This window comes from Apodemus sylvaticus, chromosome 14 (assembly GCF_947179515.1).
Source record: "Apodemus sylvaticus chromosome 14, mApoSyl1.1, whole genome shotgun sequence".
NCBI lineage: Eukaryota > Metazoa > Chordata > Mammalia > Rodentia > Muridae > Apodemus > Apodemus sylvaticus.
In genome coordinates this window covers 18,277,477-18,296,050 of record NC_067485.1, presented here as the reverse complement: position 1 = coordinate 18,296,050, position 18,574 = coordinate 18,277,477, and the positions used below count along the sequence as shown (strand labels likewise).

Here is an 18,574-nt window from a genome sequence, read left to right as displayed (position 1 = left end):
GTCTCGAGTGTCTAGGTTTGTTTCGGGAATGATCTCAGGAGTGCTATGGCCCGCTCATGCAGTATGGCGCCAGGCAGGAGTCATCTCGGGCACGGTCTGCCCCTTCCAGACCTGGGTGGCACCAGACTAGTGGTCATCTGAGGCTTGCTCCGTCTTGGCCCCATGGAGCCAGTCTGATGGATGTGTCAGGCCTGCTCTTCCTGTCCACCCAAGTGGCCGTCTGTCTTGGCCTCATTCCTGCTGGGGGACCCTTGGTCCCAGGTGGGGTTCTTCTAGTTTCTGGCTTGCTTCCCATCCTGTGAGTCTGTCCGGGTCTGCCTGGCACTAGAGTGGTAGTTGTCTCAGGCTAGCTCCCTGTCTGGGCTCCCTGGTGCCAGGCAGGTGGGGGTCTCAGGCTCACTCTTTTTGAGCCAATGTTAGACTGCTATTTATTCAGATGTTCATAGGTCAGAACACTGAGCATAGACATAGCCTTTCTCCTCTCTGCCACCTACTGACGCACATGTGACACAGCAGCCACATCTGCAATGCCTCTTGGGGCAGCAGTAATTTTTCTAGAATTGTTAGTCAAATGGAGTGATTTTAAAATGTGTGTGTGTGTATATATATATATATATATATATATATATATACTATATAATATATTATATATATATAATTGGATTCATCAGATAAGAATATTTTTAAAGTTACATTGCTTGTGTGTGTGTGTGTGTGTGTGTGTATGCGTGTGTGTTTGTGTAGGCATGTGTATGCTATGGTATTCATGGAGGTGTGTTCTTTCCTTCCACTGTGGATTCTAAGGATGGAACTCAGGTCACCAGGCTTGTTTAAGTAGCTGGTGTTTTTACACAGAAAACTATCTCATTGACCTTTGACCTTTAAGTTCATTCTTTTTCCAGCAGTCAATTTATGAAATTTTCAAATGTTAATTTCTGCTGGATTTTATAGGACTCTCACATACGTTTATTAACTGAAAAAATATATTCTCATTTACCTAGAGGGTTATTCTGCACACTAAACCATTAAAAATTTTTTATTCTTTTAATAAGTTTGTATGGGATGAAAGTGTGGTTCTCTACTGCTACTTATCTATTTTGATTTTAATTTTTTTACTTATTTTATGTGTATGAGAGTTTTTGCCTGTATGTTTCTCTTTTTAGCACATTCATGCCTAGAGCCCATGGAGTCCAGAAGAGAGCACTGGATCCCCAGACACTGTGAAGTGTGGATGGTTGTGAGGTCCCATGTGACTGCTGGGAACCTGGGTCTTCTGCAAGACAATGAGTGCTCCTAACAGCTCAGCCATTCTGCGTCTCCCGTCTCACCAACTGAATCTACTTCCAACATCACATCCTTGGTGGAAGGTTTTTCTTAGGTTAGTTTTGAAGATTTATAGAGATCCTCTACTGTTATGCATTCCTGAGACTTCACTGTATGTGAAGTTTGTGTGGGTGCATGTATGCACACAGGTACACGTGCACATGTGTGTGCACACACATGAAGATCAGAGGACAATCTCCGGTGGTGGTCTTTAGGCACTGTCTATCTTTTGTCTGAGACGGTCTCTTCCTGGCTTTGACGTCATCGATTAAGCTAAGCTGGCTGGCCACTGAGACCCGGGGATCTGCCCATCTCTGCCTCCCCAGCACTAGGATTGAGAGCAGAAACCACCATGCCCAGTCTTTTGACACGGGTGTAGGAAAATGATCTCAGGCCCTTGTACCTGCATAGCAAGCACTAGATGAGCTATCTCCCAAGCCCCATTCTGAGGACTTCACATTCCTTTGAGGTATCTGTAAGGCTACAACTGTTTCCGGAATCCTAAGATAGCATGTGGACTTTTTGTTCTCGTGAATATACTGGGGGACTCTCCAGCTGCAGTGTGGCATGTGACACTCTAACAGATTGCACGAGACAGCAGCTAGCCGTGAGAATCCAGCTGTCTTAAATAAGAGACATGGAAAAAAGTTTAAGTCATGCTGTTGTCAGCATTCCATTGCTGGGGAAAAAAAATATTATTTTAAAGAAAGAAAGAAAGATTTATGGGCCAAAGGGTCCAGGGTTCAAAGGCTTCTATCTCCTGGGACTTGGCCTCACTGGCTGGGTCCCGCAGTGGGAGGAGCGGAGGGGAATCTGTTCGCCTGGTGTACAGGAAGCAGAGGCGGAGGAAGCCGAGGGAGTCTAGAGTCCCAATTGTCTCTTCCAGAGATGTACACACACACACACACACACACACACACACACACACCCCGTGACCTAACTTCCTTCCATCAAGCTGCACTTCCTAAAAATTCTGCCTGCCTCCAACAGCGCCTCGGCTGGGGAGGAGGTCTTCCACAGATGGGCAGGCTCTAACCAGTGAGGTTGAGCAGCAGAGGCTGCGTTGAGGCAGCCGGAGGCCTTTCCAAGCTAGCCTGCCTCCCCCAGTTTTTACAACGGCTTGGAAGTTCTCTGAACTGCCTCTTAGACACTCGCCCTGGGTTTTGCCGACCAGCATCGGGCTTCCTTCTGGACACATTGAGCCTAACAAGGGTGCCTGGGGTGGAGCTCTGGGCTCTGCTTCCCTCTTATGAATTCTGTTTTAAATAGTTTCTTCTCCAGCTTTACTAAAATCGGCTAAGAGAAGCCAGGCAGCATCCGCAACACTTTGGGGCTTGGAGACTTCTTTGACAGAAGAAATCTTCTGAATATACTAGTCTATAATCCCTACGTTCTGACCTCTAGAAATGTCTAGAACAGGCTCAGTGCTAGAGTGCTCTGAGATGTTACTATTAGTAATTAAGCTTGCAATAAAAACCCATGCTTAACAAAGTCCCAGCTCTTGAGTGAAATCGGTACCACTTTACAAATTGCAGCCCACAAAACCAGTGTCGCTCATGAATTTAGTCTACTTGATAAATTCACACACTGAAAAGATACAAATATCTTCTGTTTCTGGTGTACCCCACTTACCACACGACCACTAAGAATGAGTTAAGGCTATAGCGTCAATCATGGTGTCAAAACTCAAGAACTATTGCAGGTCTTCATTAACCCAGGTCCGACTATCTATGCACTTTCGATTTGTCACAGTGACATCCTGAGGTGCCAGTTTCTTAATAACTAATGAATCATTTTACCACTGTCCAGGCTGGGAGGTCAGGCTAAGGGGCTGGCCCCTTGTGGGACGGCTGACCTGCTACCAGGATGGATATTTCAACCTGGGGTTGGGGGGAGAACATGCGCCCTCACATAGCAGAGAGGAAAATAAGTTAGACTAGTTGGTGGTGGCAGGTTCTGGTCATGAGGACAGAGCCTCATGATGCACCTTCCCAGAGGCTCTCCCGAAACACAGTTGCTATGAGAATTCAGGCCCTATTGCATGGACTTGGTGCCCATTTGAACCATGGTACCTTGGCTCTTGAATAAAGGGACTCACACCTACGTGGTTCCCATGTTGCACACAGCTCAGCATAGAACAGGCACATGTCTTGCTCAAAAAAAAAACCCAAGTCCCTTACATTCGTAAAAGACACCAGTGTGAAAGTGTAGGGTGCTGTTTGGAATGATGAATGATGGTCGTGTAAGCTAGACCTTACCCAAACCCGGCGGGCATCTCCCTGCCAGTCAGGAACATTTACTCTCAGGTCAAACCTCATTGAATATTCAATGTTCTTCCCTACAGAAATGGTCCCTCTACATGAATCTGAAATTAAAAGTCTGGGTGTTTTTAAATTTTTTCTTTTGGGGTTTGGAGAGATGGCTTAGTGGTTAAGAGCACTTACTGTTTTTCCAGAAGACCCCAGTTCAATTCCCAGCACCTACATTGGCTCACAATTCCTGTTCTAGGGATCTGACATCTTCATACAGACATGCATGCACAAGTACTTTAGCCACTGAGTATTTCCCAAGCTCGTTTTTGTTGTCTTTTGTTTTTTGCTTTTTTTCTTTAAATAAAGTGAAAAAATTTCACAAGAAATCAACAGGTAGAGGGCTGGAGAGTTAGCACAGTAGTTTATATAGATATATAGATGTATATATAGATATATAGATATAGATATATACTGTTCATGTAGAGGGCCTGAGTTTGGATTTCAGCACCCAGGCTGTGGTTCACAGCTTCCTATAACTACAGTTCCAGATCTGATGCTTCTTCTTGACTCTATAGGTACTGAACGTCTATGTGTAAGCACAAGTGCCCACACATGGGCACACATGTGTATACACACACACACACACACACACACACACACGGAAATAAAAATCATATTAAAATACAGTAGGGGCACTTGTCTAGCATGTACACAGGCCTGGGTTTGGTCCCCAGCACTGCACACCAGTTTATAATCTTGGTACCAGAGAGGTGTGGATGAGAATTCCTAGAAAGAAGCTGTGCCTGAAGGACCGACTGGCTGGCTAGCACTGCAGTCCTGTGGAGAAATCACAGTGTTGCAGGTCTGGGGCTCATTACCTTATCTTGGGCTAAGTTCTGGCCCTCTTAACAGCTGGTCTTTGTCCCGCCCGCATCGGAACCTAAATCTTGTGAACAATAGACAAAAGATTTTTTTTTTTAATCTATTAACTTAGCAGGCCACTAGCTTGCACCAACCCAGAAGCTAAGAAGGTCATCGCCTAGAATCTTGGGCTTATGGAAAAGTTCCCCCATTTGCTGTACCTGCTTCTGTGATGTACCCGCCAATGGAATTTAAGCTTATGACTTTCTTTGTATTTAAAATGTCATTGAACTGCATTCACATCAGGTCACAGAATTGGGGGTGACTGTGCTCCCGGGCCATGGTCGCTCACACATGCTCGGAAGAAGCCACGCCTTTTACTCCTCTGAGGTGGGAGCTGTTTCTTTCAATGACTGAGATGGAGGCAGGATGTATCCTCAGCAACGTAGAGTTCAAAGGCATCCCTGAATACTGGAACCTCTCCCACCCATCCACGGATCCATCCATCCATCAGAGACAAACGGCAGGCTAATGGTTAGGTTACATAGTAAGAATGAGTTAAGTAAGTGTGAGTCACTGTGGATACATAAAACTTAATTACAAGAGGTGTCAGGATATTTCAATCCTCTTGGCCTCTCTCACTCTTCTTGCCCTCCTGAAGCCAGGCCACAGGGGAGGTATGATACACCTCCAGGCCCTTCTCTATCACCTCAAGAAACCAGCTCCTTTCCTGTAATGATCCCTGCGTCTCTGGACAACTTATTGTAACCTGGCACAAGATCCCGGAAATGTCAGCATCTGCCTGCCTTCTAGACTCATCTGCGCCTGTGCCAACACAGCATATTCACATAAAACTGGAAAGCTGACTGAATATATGATTAAGTAGATCAGCACAGAATATGAGCTCTGCAAATAAACAAATTCTGCAGCAGGAACAGCATTCTTTCCAGAGGGCAGTTAGCAAGTCTCAGAGGCAGCAGACACAGTATCGTGAATCAGGTGTTTCGCTTGGTGCATGTGGTATGCTGGGTGGAGTCCGGCACACAGTGCTGGCTCTGCCTTTTCCTGTGTGTGTGCTCTTTCCACAGTTGTGGAAAATGGGCACTCTCTAATGGAATCTAGTGCTCGCAGTGCACAGGGGGCGCTGGTGCTGTAAGGGTGCCTGGATTGGGATGGTCCACCAGTCAAGAGCTTGCGGGCTGCAGTGTGGGCAGAGAGCACACGGTGGGGAGTCTGCCTTACTTTGTGTCTTCAAGCTTGGTGTCCCAGATGCTTTTCAGGGTACTAAGGGGTTTGAGGCACTTCCTGTTCTTGGTGAGAAGATCACACTCAGTATGGGGTGCTCTCAATTGCTTTTTCTTAAGCCAAATTTGCAACCTTAAAACTTCAAGATGTGATGTTTTCATTCTTTTGGCTAGAAAGAAGTATTCATTCACTTAGAGAGAGGAAGGCTGGAATCTTGTCTGCGTGAATTTTGTTTTAAAAACCATTCCTCTTGGAGCCTGTTCTTCATCGTGGCTCAGCCCACTCCACCCAAAGGTGGGGTGCTAGCTAACTGGCTTCTTACACCCGTACCTGTGTCCCAGGAGAAAGCACAATGCCCAAGGGCACTAGAGTGAAGAACCACAAGACAGGGGGCAGTGGTTGGTCCTTTTCACCTTTATTCAAATAAGCACAATACCTGCACAGAGCCTGACAGTGTCTTCTCAGGCCACTGCACTTGGATTTTCTGACATGCAGTGGAGTCAGCACATGACTATTGCAGAATGTAAAACAAGTATTGCAAATGCACAGGCGCAGCTGGCTTTAAGGAGGGAGGTGGCGAAGGTCCAGTGTCATTTGCCCACTCAAGGCTGACAAGAGGTGACGAAAAGCATTCTCTTTGAACATCAGCTTTTAGAATGTACACAGGAGACAGTGCAAGGATTTCCTGTTGTTAGGCTAGGCACTTACAAAGATGCTTCAGCACTGGGTAAGCAGGTTGGCTCATTGACCAACACCGTATTTCCCTTCCCGAGAACACTCAAGCCGAAGGAAGGAGACTGCACTTGGCCTTGGCCATCAGACTTGGTAAGGCTAATGATCGAAATAGTTTTGGATACACTAGACTGTAATTCAGAAATGCATGACCTAGAGAAATTTCATTTATTCCAATTCAGTCTTGTTTATTTCCTAAAATTCTGAGAATCAAAGAGTCCTTCTTTAGTTTGAATTGGTCTAGTTATTACCTTTGTCAAGAAAGCTCTTATGGCCTGGGCTCTGCTACTCCTATATGTTAATTTAGTTTAAATAAGGCTTCAATTGCTGATTACACAGTTTAACCTAAAGGAACAAGTTTGACCAGTCACCTGTCCTTATTAAAGCCAGCTAGGGTGAGTGCAACCTGGGGTCAAATTCAACTTAAAAATTATAATCTTTACAGCATAACAGCTGCTAGCGTCAGAGGCCGAGGCAGGCCGAGGCAGGTGCCTGTGAAAGGGCAGCTTTGGGACTGGGCACAGGGCAGGCAGCAATGCCAGCCCTCCTGGGACAGACAGTGGCCAGCCTGGCTTGCTCCAGCTCTGAGTGGCCCGTGCAGGATGCCCACACTGTCCTCAGTGAGCAGGGCTGGCTAGGAGCCTGCCCCCAGCACTGCTGTCCTTTCTGCATAGTCCCCGGACAAAGGCCAGTTCTGCTCCTTAGCAGCCGCTCACACCGGCCACTTTCTGGTCTGTTTCTCTGCACAGCAGTGAGCTGGCTCAGCGGCAGGCTGGGGAGGCAGGATAAGGTTTCTGGGTTGAGGTGGCTCCCTCCCCTGACAGCCAAGGGAGAGGTTGTCTGGAAGCTTGACAAAGAGCAAGTCTCCTTTCTACAAGTACAAAATCCCAACCACTCCAGCCAGTCTGTCAAATAACTGAATTGCTGAATCACAGAAAATAATATTCTTTGAAAGACTTTGCCACATCTGTAAAAAAAGAAAAGAAAAACAAAAGGCTTCAAAGTTTTTTAAAAAGTACTTTAAAATGTATTAATAGCCTTCTTGGTAACAAATATAAAACTGTTTAAGACACTTGGTGACTATCTTAGGTCACATCTCTGAGGGAGGGGATACATGTCTTGGGAAGGACACATAGTGACGTTTTACTACTAAAATGATCTATGTGGTAAAAACTACACAAGAGTTTTGTCAAAAAAACTGTTTTGAAAGGGTTATTTTTTTTCCTCAAAATGTCAAAAAGAGTAAGGACACAGATATAACATACTTAAAATGTCAACACAATGATGTCAATTCAGTGAATAAATAAAGTGGCACCAACTTTATGGCAACTTTTCAAGACACAGCTCAACAATATTTTGAAATAAATAACTAAAAAAGGAACCATCATTCTTAGCACAGGAGACAGCCCGACAATGGACTGAGGCAGGGAGGCGCAGCCAGGACGGGTCCACAGGAGGCAGAAGCGCCACCCTCAGGAGGGGTGGATGCGTAGGTTGGACGCTGTCCAGAGAAGGAGGCCTCAGGAGAGGCCAGGCCTCGGGCTGTCTTTTGCCATTTTTCTCTTTTCTTCCAACGTGTGCTTAAATATTTTTTTCAAGGTGTCGTAAACTATTGGTCCATTTTCAGAATCAAAATTAACCTGGTGACAAAGAAAAATTTTATTTAAGACTCTGTAATAAAAAAAAAAATCTAATGAGTTTCTGTTTGCCAAAAAAAAAAAAAAAAGGATTTGGAAAAAATAACAACAAAGATTTATATAAAAATACATATAGTTAAACACATATGCTAAGTCTCATACATTTATCTGAAAGACTATGTTAGAGCTGTCAACCACATCCGAACCAAAAGCTTTGACTGAAAACTCACTCAGTGCCACACCTGGAGTTTAATACGACGCAGGCAGGAGCCAGCAGGGACGCCAGCAGTGATGGGAGGCTGAGCCTAACCACTGAGCTTCAGGAGAACCCTGCACTGTCCTACTGAGAGGGAACAGGATCCTGGTACCGGCTCCCCTGCAGACTGCTCCCTCTTAGACAAGTCATCACCAGGGAAAGGCTGTGCACTTCATCAGCAACACAGGGATGCAGGATGCTGCTCTCCTTGTTCACCAGTGTCTTGCTGATGGGGTCCACGAGGCTCATACGTCAGAAATGAACAACTGCATTTCTCCTACAAACATTTATGTCATATTTTTGTGGGTACCAACTTGATAAGTTTGGACATTTAACTCTGCTTAGATGATTCTCGTTTAAACCCGGGATGGCACTGTCTGGATATGCAAATGCCTCTGACTCCTATGAGAACAGGATTTAAAAAGCCTTGTTGAATACCCAGCTGTTTGTCTCTCTGCTCCCACAGTATCCTTCAACGACCTGACAGGTCAGCTTTGTCCTGATACCACGGATAGGAAACTCTGTATCTACTTCTAAAACAGTTGCATTACAGGGAAAGAGCTGAAGTTCACCCGAGAAGGGAAGTTGCTCTTTGAACCCCTGACTTACAGAGGTAGCGTGACTGGTGTGGAGGGCACGGGGACTCACCTTGGTGAAAGCTTTAATGGCGTGTGAAAGGCAGGCTTCTTCCACCTCCACAGGAAGCGTCTGCAGGCTCACTATGCAGTGCAGCACACAGAGGATGGTCTGGTACTGCCCCTGTGGACACAGACTGTCATTACACATCTCTTAGATACCTGCCATGGCTCTGAGCAAGCTGCCCTGCTGTGCACTAGCAAGATGGCTAATAAAAAATAATCTTCCTTTACAAGGTATACAAAGGGTTGGGAAGATGGCTCAGATAAAGAGCTTTCTGTGCAAGTCTGAAGCCTGGAATTCAGATTTCTAGAACCCATGCAAAAAGCCTGGTGGGTGTGAGAGCTATAAACACAGCCAGGAAGGGGAAGATGGGATTCCTACAGCAAGCTGCCCAGCCAGCCTAGCCAGATACATAGGGAGGAGAGATGGGGAAGACATATGAAGGTAACCTTAGGTCTTCACATGCATGCACAACTGTGTGCTCATGCACATATACATGACATACATGTATGTGAGGGCATGGCCTGCATGTGCATTTGTGAACATACTATGACTAGTTTGTGCGTAGACACAATCACAGATTTTAGTGAAGACTTGGGAACAATGAGATGTTTACACCGTAGCACAGTAGGGAACTCAAGGCTAACAGTATTGTTCCCCAAACAAAAGCAAAGTCTATTTTGAACTAAAAAGATTGTATTCTTATGTGGTTAAAAATAGTGAACTGTATAATAGGCTCTATAATGAAAAGGAATTTCCATCTCTTCCTACAGTCACAGTATCCTTCCCTGATGGCAAACCCTGGAACTAGTTGACAGCTTACTGATATTCTTTTCTACTTCACAAACATGAGCCATATAGACGTTTGCACACATACAGGTGCCTGTGATGCATTCCCTTTAAAAATTCTAAGGAGTGCATACTCCAATCTGCATTTTAGTTTTTATTGATACAGGCTCACAGTAAGTAGAAACAAAACTTGGAAAAAGTGGATAGTTATAACACAGCCCTGCTTAAGAACCACACAAGTCACCACAGCCACTGCCTCGGATGCTCACCTACTTAGGAAAAACCTACTTGCTTTGTTTTGGGGACAGAGTCTTACTACATACCCGTGGCTGGCTAGGAAATCACTATGTAGACCAGGCTGTCCTCAAACTCAGAGAGGTGCTTGCCTCTGACTCTTGAGTGAGGGGATTAAAGGTATGTACTACCACATCTGACAAAATACCTTACTTTTAAGACAAAATAAAATCTAAAATTTAATGACATTTGCTACATTAAAATTTACACTGAAAAGATTAAAAAGGAAAGGTTGGAAGAATTTACTGTGACTCTTCCAAAATCCACACACTAGAAAGCATTCAGCAAGTGTGGTCATCTCTTCGCAGTTAGGGAGAACTTTCTTTTAGGGATTGGGCATCACCCTGGGCCCTTATACATGCTACACAAATGATCTACCATGGAGCCACTTCCCCCCTTGGCTTTCTACACACTACAAGATGTCCTGGAATCTAGTATGTAGTCCAGGCTGACCTCAAACCTCCAAACCTCTCTCTACCCCCTGAGCGCTGGGATTACAAGCATCCCCTGCCATTTCTGTTTTCTGAATGCTTACTCTGTGTATCAGTTTTGCTGTGTCTGTGGTGCTGCAGATCAAACCCAGGCTTGCACACAATAGGCTAGTTCTCTACCACTGAGCCACATCCAAGGCCCAATTTATTCTTTTATCTTAGAAAAACTACTAAATTAGCGGAGTGGAGATATGGCCCAGTGGCTCTTACAAAGGACACGAGTTCAGTTCCTAGAACCCACAGTAGGTGGCTCACAAAGGCCTGTAACTCCAGCTCCAGGGGAATCGGATGCCTTCTCCTGTTCTCTGTGAGCATTGCACACAAACATACAAACTTGCACACAGACCATACACACAAAATTGGAGCATAAAAGAAAAGAAAACCCACTGTATTAGACGTAAATAGAAAATTCATTCTTTTGGTAAAGGATTCTTTGCACATGTGTGAAGCTTATGTCGAGGCCTTAATTATCTTCATTAGCGGCCCGATCGCTGCTTTACCTTCTCTAGTAAAAACAGGGCTTCGGCAGCGTCTGCTTGTCTGCCGACCAGCATGTCCACGTCCTCTCTGCTGATTACAGGTTCTTTCAGTTGCTCCACCCAAGACCACATCAAACTGCACAAGATGAAAGGGTCTCTCTCACCACATATTCGCTCCCAGGCTCCCTCTCGGGAATTTAGTTCTTTCTACAAAGGAAGAGGGAGAGAAGGATGGATCTGGGGAAAGAGAGGTGTACGGCCCTAACCAGAGGGCCCTGAAGCACTGAAGAGTCAAGGCTGGGCTCTGAGCTGCAACCTGGACCGTCCCTGGGGCCTGCGCCTCTGGGTAGGGGCACCTGGCTCACACAGGAGCTTCCCCAAGCCCAGGCTCATCCCTGTCTCAAGCAGGGCCAGCTAACTACTACGAGAAAAGCCACTGTACTGTGTGGCCCTGACTGATACAGAGACCATAGAAGGAGTTCAAGACAGAGTCTTCTTTCTCTGGCATCTGGTAAACAAAACAGAAATCTGACTACAAATGAAGTAAAATGGAAGATTAAAAATAAGAGACCATTTATAAGTTAAGCTGCGATCTCAGCTAAACCTTTTAACCACACATACGCACAGAGAATATTGCATTAACGCCAATAAATGTGGTATGTGTTTTTTCAAGTGCCGGTTAGAATCCTACAGAGCAGGTAACAAGCCCAGCACCCTGAGAGCTGGGAAATTAAAAATTAAAAACCAGGTGGGATGCTGTGTGAATGCTCCCAAATATCTGGAGACAATTCAGATATGAGTTTATTTACTTGTGTATTCATGTATGTGCCTGTGCATGTGTGTGTGTGAGTATTAGAGTGTGTGAATGTGTGTGTTTGTAAGTATGTGAGTGTGTGAATGTGTGTGTGAATGTGTGTGTGTATGTGAGTGTGTGAATGTATGTATGTGTGTGTGTGAATGTGTGTGTGAGTGTATGTGAGTGTGTGAATGTATGTATGTGTGTGTGAATGTGTGAATGTATGTGTGTGTGAATGTGTGTGTGTGTGTGTGAGTGTGTGAATGTATGTATGTGTGTGTGTGTGTGAATGTGTGTGTGTGTGTATCAGAAGACAATGTTGTAGAGCTGTTTTTCTCTTTCTGTTATGTGGCCCAGGAGAACAGAGCAAGCTTGGAGGCATCTGCTTTAATGACTCATACTGCCAGCCTCACGTGAGACCTTAAGTCTTCATCTTATAAAAATGAGTCGAGAAATTTCTAACAGAGATTAGATTTATGTTTTGGGAAATTAAATAAAATTTTTCGATGATAAAAAACAACGTAGTTATTAACACCCACTTAGTTGTCCAGTAAATATCCACAGCATGCACATACCCACAATGTGACAGAAACGGTAACACGGGACTTATTTCTAACTTATAGCATGTCCCCCCCAAGTTCCTCACAGATAAACACTAAGATGGAACCAAGCTGGTGCAGAGCTCATGGCCTGAGACGCGGGGAAGGGCCCCACTAGCTTGCTCCACAGGCCATGGCCCAGGGACCCGCCAGCACTGGCTTTCCCTTTCTCTTAGAAATAAGCCCATGCATGGAGCTGTCAATCCTGCCTACCTCATGCACTCTGTGCAGTACAGAATGGCCTGTGTTTAATCTTATGGCTATCTGGGGAGATAAACGGGGCAGAACAAAAACTGTCTCAGAGGAGTAAGTACTGCCGGTGCTGCTGGCCGTGGTTCCACTGAGGCAGGGCTAAGGAGAGACTGAGCAATCACACCGTCCTCCAGCTCTGCCACATCGACCACGGCTCCTCTGGGGTCCTTCACTTCCTCACCTGGGACACGGAACTCATAAAGGGAACTAGGAGTCTATGAACAGTCCACGTGCATCTAGGGTTACTGTGACAAGCACACGACGTATTCACAAATGGGCTGGCACAGGCACACCCAGCATCACGCTGTTCAAGTCATAGTTGTTTTACCACTTCGCAGAGCACCATTGGCTTTTTTAGGTACTCAAAGTTCTGAAATAAATCTAAGAGGGTAAGAAGGTAAAAGACTTGCAGCTCCAGAAAATGTTTTAATCCATGAACCAGCCTGTCTCAGACCAAACCTGCATCTTTTGGCTATTGTTTGAGACAGGGGCCTGGAGCTCTCTACATAGATCATAGAACTTGCAAAGACTGGACTGTTCCTGCTTCAAGGGCCTTGATTAAAGCTCCTGACCCAAACCGGTCTTATGTCATGTGGGACCTTGGCTGAGGGACATGCAGGGCTGACCCAGGAGTGGCCCCATGACATTCGTAACACAAAGATCCTCCCATTCGCTAGCTCTTAACGTACAGTAATGCATGTGAAGTATTTGCTGACTGGATGGGAGGCTTTTTTTTTTTTTCAGTTTATAGTCAGGAATAAAGAAAATGTATTTGGAAGGAAAACTGTTTGAGTTTCATTAGGTAAGCTCTCTAATCCAGAAGAGCTTTTATTTGGTTCTCTCTTCTGTGGTACACTTGTAAGTCAGCACGAGGCCCAAACTTAATTTCCTGCCACTGAAGATCTCTTAGCTTCCTGTTTCAATGAATGGTGGAATGTAGAAGAGCAGCAATCACTTTAATAGCAAGATCTGAAGAAATGGTGCAGTGGCAAAAGCTCAGGCTTCCAGAGGACCCGAGTTCGGTTCCCAGCACTCACATTGGGTGTCCTAAAAATGCCTGCAATTTCAGCTCCAGGGAAACCAGACATTCTCTTCTGATCTCTGAGGGCACCTACGTGACACTGTACTTACTCTGCCCCAAATATGCATAATTAACAATAAAATAAATAAAATCTTTCAAGTAATCCACAGAAAAGTACGGATGCCTATTCAGGATTTCTCTGGGATAAAAAGCCCGCCTGTCAGTCCCCAGCTGGGGCAGGTTCTGTTTCCCTGAGTTTCTAGGAGCCCATCTTTTCTCTAGACAAGGTACTCTCCCAGTTCAGCTAAAGATTGTCTTCCACTAAAAGTAAACCACAAAGAAGGAATTAGAATGTAAAAGTCCACAGTCTAAGTAAGAGTCAAGAAATGGCTCCCCGGTCCCCGTCAGATGTAACAGATGTGTATTGAAATGAAATACAAATACCTGCCACATTTCCACCTTCCTCTTCACTTCCTCCTTTTCCACAAACTCACTCCAGTTCGCCAGGGCTTTGGCTGCCAGAATTCTCCTTGCTTCGGCAGTCAGCTCAGGCTGCAGACCAGCCTGAGACAGGGATGTGCTGTCTTGGGCGTCCTGTCCAGATGGGAACTGCACCTTAGGACTGGAGCCACAGTTCAGAGGGCTGCAGGGGCTCCTGCCCACCTCGTGAACAGGGCCTGGACCCCAGCAACCAGGAGCCTCACACCGGCAGCGGGTCACTTGCTCTGGATCCTTATGGATACTTGTGAAGTTGGGTGGCACTGGTTCTCCAGGATTGTGCGAACAAGAAACACCCACAGAGAACGTTCTGCTCCGCTCTACTTCCTTTGGAATGTCCTTCCTGCACAAAAGCAGCGATCCCTCATCCTTGAGTCCTTCTAAGCCTCCACACTTTGACTGAGTCCAGAAACAAAATGTATTTTGAACCAATGCATCCTTATTAAAACCCAGCTCTGGAGTTGGTGGCAGGTAGCAATGGCTCGTGGGCTTCTGATGCTCGAGACTGTGGTCTAGCAACTCCTGGGCAGGCACTGTCCAAGGGGTCTCCCCTTGCTCCAGGATGGCTTTGGCCCTCTTTAAGTCTGAGTCACTGTAGCTGAGCTGTCTTTTCAGATGTGTCAGGGGCTGGAGGCACTCAACATTCCTCCTCTTCCAGAGGGGGTCAAACTCATGCTCATTAGAAAGAATCGCATCCTGATTCTCGAACTCGGCCTCCTCTGCAGTGGGGTTATAGGGGTCAGGCACATCACTGTTCTGCCTGAGTAACTCCTGATCCAGTTGCATTGTGACCATCTCAGACACAGTCTTCTCGATCTCAGCCGAGAGCTCAGGCCCTTCTAGCGCACTCTTCATCACTACTGGCCTGTTCTCAGCCAAGTCAAGCAGCAGTTTGCAAACCAGGTGGATGATCTTTGGCACATATTTCAGAAGTCGTGCCTCATAACCATGAAGTAGGTGACGCTGGCGAATCAGGTACTGGGCTAAGGTGACAGCATGTGCTTTAGGGTCACAGCAAGAGAAAATATTACGGAGTGGAGCCAGGAACTGAGTGAATTCCCGCACACAGAGCAGCTGTCCTCTGGTCTGTATGGAATTGGGGCGTTTTGCGCGCACAAATATAATTGCTTGGTCAGCAGTCATTCTTGTTGCAAAAACTAAATAACATGCTATTAGCACACCTAAACGGTGAAGAAGATTAGTATGAGAAAGGCCTCATTAACCCATAAGTCTTGGATGATTTAAAACTTGCATACTGTTAAGAAATCACATAAACACAAGCACATTGAAAGCACACAGTAACAATGACCCCGCCAGGGTTTTGTTGCAGTTTTTTTTCATACAGCATCTCAGGTAACCTGGGATTGCCTTAAACTCTAAACACAGGCAAGGATGACTTTGGGCTCTTGATCCTCTGGCCTCTACCTTCCAAGTGCTAGTGCTATCATTAGCAGTATACACTGCCAGCCTGGGTTTATGTAGCACTGGGCATCAAACCAGGGCTTCAAGTTTGCTAGACAAGGACCCTCCCAACCCCTCAGCACTTATTACTGCAAAGACTTCACCATGCCTTTGTGACAGTTCAGTCATGTGACTGAGTCAGCTCTGCACCCCAGAGATGCGCTGACATGCAACTGCAGGTGTGAGGCGAAGTGAGGACGAGCCTAACACGTGAGCTAAGGAGCTGCTCCAGCTGTCCCCTCCCACCCACCGCTGGCGTGGAAGACAAATCCTGACTCTGTGTCCCAGTGCCAACAGCGCTTGACAATTCCATTCAGTCCATGACTCGCTCTGTGCTTAGAGCTTCCTGCTCTGTCATCTCTGCTGTCCACTGCCAGGACATCCTTGCCGAGCCTTCTCCCAGGTCGGGAAGGTTTGGCTTTGGGATTATCTACAGTCATAGCATACATCTCTGCCTGACAAGTCTTCCAAACTATGTCTACACTAGTCTGTGTTTTAATCCAGACCACGAGATAACTTACATAAGCAAATACTATTAAGGATGTCAGCTACAACAGTATAATGATTGTTATTTTCAATAGTTACTTCTTAGTAAGAATTCACAATCAGTAAATTATAATAGCCAACAGATCTTAATGTAAAAGACACCTATACAATTCATAGATTTGTGGACATCTAGTTACATTTGTACCTACATGAGTTGTATTCTAGCCCAGGATGCTCCTAGGCAGGTAGGAATCCCAGACGGGGATATACACTGCGGTGGCCTTGTCTGACTAAATCCCATTACGGACAGTGAATCTATGGACCCCACTCCCTTTACTTTTCGCTATCAGACCAGCAATGCAATGAAGTTTGCTGAGTGCTTATATAACCCACCAACATGCAAACAGTCTCCCTTCAAGTAGACAATCCTCACACATGCCAAAGTGGATAGCACTTGGAAGCCAGACAGCCGTGGATGTACTGCTGCCCCGGCCCTCACTAAATGCAGTCTATCCAACCCCTGTAGTTGCGAACTACTTCAAAGACAGCAAATGTAAAATACCCAGGACATAGCAGGGGAACAGTGCTTGCTATTTCAGTTGTTCTTTCAGGTAAGAAAAGTATTCTGGGGCTGGAGAGTCAGCTGGGTGGCTAAGAGCACTTGCTGCTCTCGCAGAGGATCCTGATTCAATTCCCAGCTGCTCCATGGTGCTCACAATGGTCTGTGCTCTAGTTCCAGGGGAATCTCACACCCTCTTCTGACCTCCAAAGCATGCATGTGGTCCATAGACAGATATGCAAGCAAACATTTGTAGACATAAAAATCAATCTTTATGAAAGATAGTATTTAAAAAATACTGTTTATTAAAATGAGGTGCTCTATTTACATATGCTAATCAGCTAAATAGTTTTAGAAACGTGCATGGACACAGTGAGTTTTCAGCTCTAACTTATTCAGAAACACTCTTATCAATACAGTTATTACACATGCTTAAGATACTTCCAATGTCATTTATTTCTTTAATTTCAAAACTTTGTTATAATCTAAAAAATATTTATCTTTAGAACTAGGAAATCCTATTCCTACTTATTTAATTATTCCCACAAGACACTAATATGGCTTCCTAGGGTTCACCTGTTCGCCCGAGGCCTGCGTGGCAGTGGACAGCGACCTTTCCTTCCTGGAGGGCAAATGTCATCACCTTCACCATGTCCAAGATGGCAGTGAGGGAAGCCACACCATAATCCTTCCACCCAAAGTTGTAGAAATAAACTAGACAGTGAAAGGAAGTAAAAAAACAAAATTAATATGCATGAAAATATTTGCAAGGACAGTCAAAAATCAGTTCCAAGACACAGAGAACTGAGTGAGCAGGCATTACAACAAGAGGCATTTATGTATGTATGTATGTATGTATGTTATGTATGTAGATATATGTATGTATGTAGGTAGGTAGGTTTTTTTAGACAGGGCCTCACAGTATAACCCTGATTGGCCTGGAGCTTTATGTTCAAACCAAGTTGGTCTTTAACTCACAGGGATCTGCCTGCCTCTATTTCTCCAATGCTGAGATTAAAGGTGTGAGCCACAAAGTCCATCTAACAGGAATTTTATATTTCTAGGAAGTTTAACTTAACATTTCCTATAAGCACATCCTCTATTACTGAATAAATTTTTTGTAAACCTCAGCTGGAAGGAATTATAACAGAGTAGAAATAAAAATTAAAATGGAGGTAAATAACATGTACTCATGCTTAAGAACAGAAACTCTCTAAAAGGCTAATACATGGCTATAGAGCTTATGTAGATATATATAGAGTGTCTGATTAGGGTAAAAACAAAGCTATGCAAATAAGCCCTTGAGAGCAGGTTCCCAGACCACATGTTCATCCTGCTCTCCACAGTTTGAACGGCCACACTGAGAGGACTCCTATGATGAGCTCTGAGCTGGCCACAAAGACATGTTCTTGGGGGCAAAGTCATTCACCTTCCAACCCCACGGTCTCTCTAAGCTACGTGACATCAGAAGATGGAGATTCTAAGCTTAAGCGGTGTCGCACAACTCTTCAGGACAAAATGAGGTCATCATTTTAGCTGACAGGCACTAACTGAATGGAGTCTTTTTACTTCAGTGTCTCCTCCCTGCTCCTTTCTTAAGAGGAAAAAGAAACCCTGTACTCACAACAACAACATCACAAGTACACCATTTAAAGTCAAGCTCAAATCCCCATGGCTGTGCAGATTCTATTGCAAGTATTGCCCTTTGAAGCTACAGCCTGGAAGACAAAGGTGTTGTCCTTTCCGAGTGGGACAGTGTGGGGAGAAACTTACTGCCAGCCTCCATGAATGCCTCAGGAAGGTACGTGAAACCACTCTCTTGTTCCAGAGCGTTCCCACAGCTGGCGTGCTCCCCAGGACGCTGCAGGTTGATTATTGTTTTTATGCCTTTACTTTAAAGAAAA

At 45.2% G+C, this 18,574-nt stretch overlaps 1 protein-coding gene and 1 non-coding gene across 4 annotated transcripts in view; both read right to left on the bottom strand.

Moving 5' to 3' along the window:
- Positions 1-412: 412 nt before the first annotated feature.
- On the bottom strand, positions 413-544 carry LOC127665297 (small nucleolar RNA SNORA17). The gene has a single exon (XR_007973352.1). It is a non-coding gene; the product is annotated as a small nucleolar RNA SNORA17 (small nucleolar RNA).
- Positions 545-6,080: 5,536 nt separating this feature from the next.
- Ptpdc1 (protein tyrosine phosphatase domain containing 1) overlaps positions 6,081-18,574 on the bottom strand; it is a 47,437-nt gene continuing 34,943 nt past the window's right edge. For all 3 annotated transcript variants that reach the window (XM_052156964.1, XM_052156965.1, XM_052156966.1), the window contains 6 exons: positions 18,444-18,562; positions 17,247-17,384; positions 14,111-15,345; positions 11,020-11,205; positions 8,955-9,065; positions 6,081-8,053 (listed from right to left, as the gene is read on the bottom strand). In XM_052156964.1, coding sequence (XP_052012924.1) covers positions 7,934-8,053; positions 8,955-9,065; positions 11,020-11,205; positions 14,111-15,345; positions 17,247-17,384; positions 18,444-18,562 — 1,909 coding nt within the window. In that variant the 3' untranslated portion in view covers positions 6,081-7,933. The remainder of the gene's footprint in view (positions 8,054-8,954; positions 9,066-11,019; positions 11,206-14,110; positions 15,346-17,246; positions 17,385-18,443; positions 18,563-18,574) is intronic.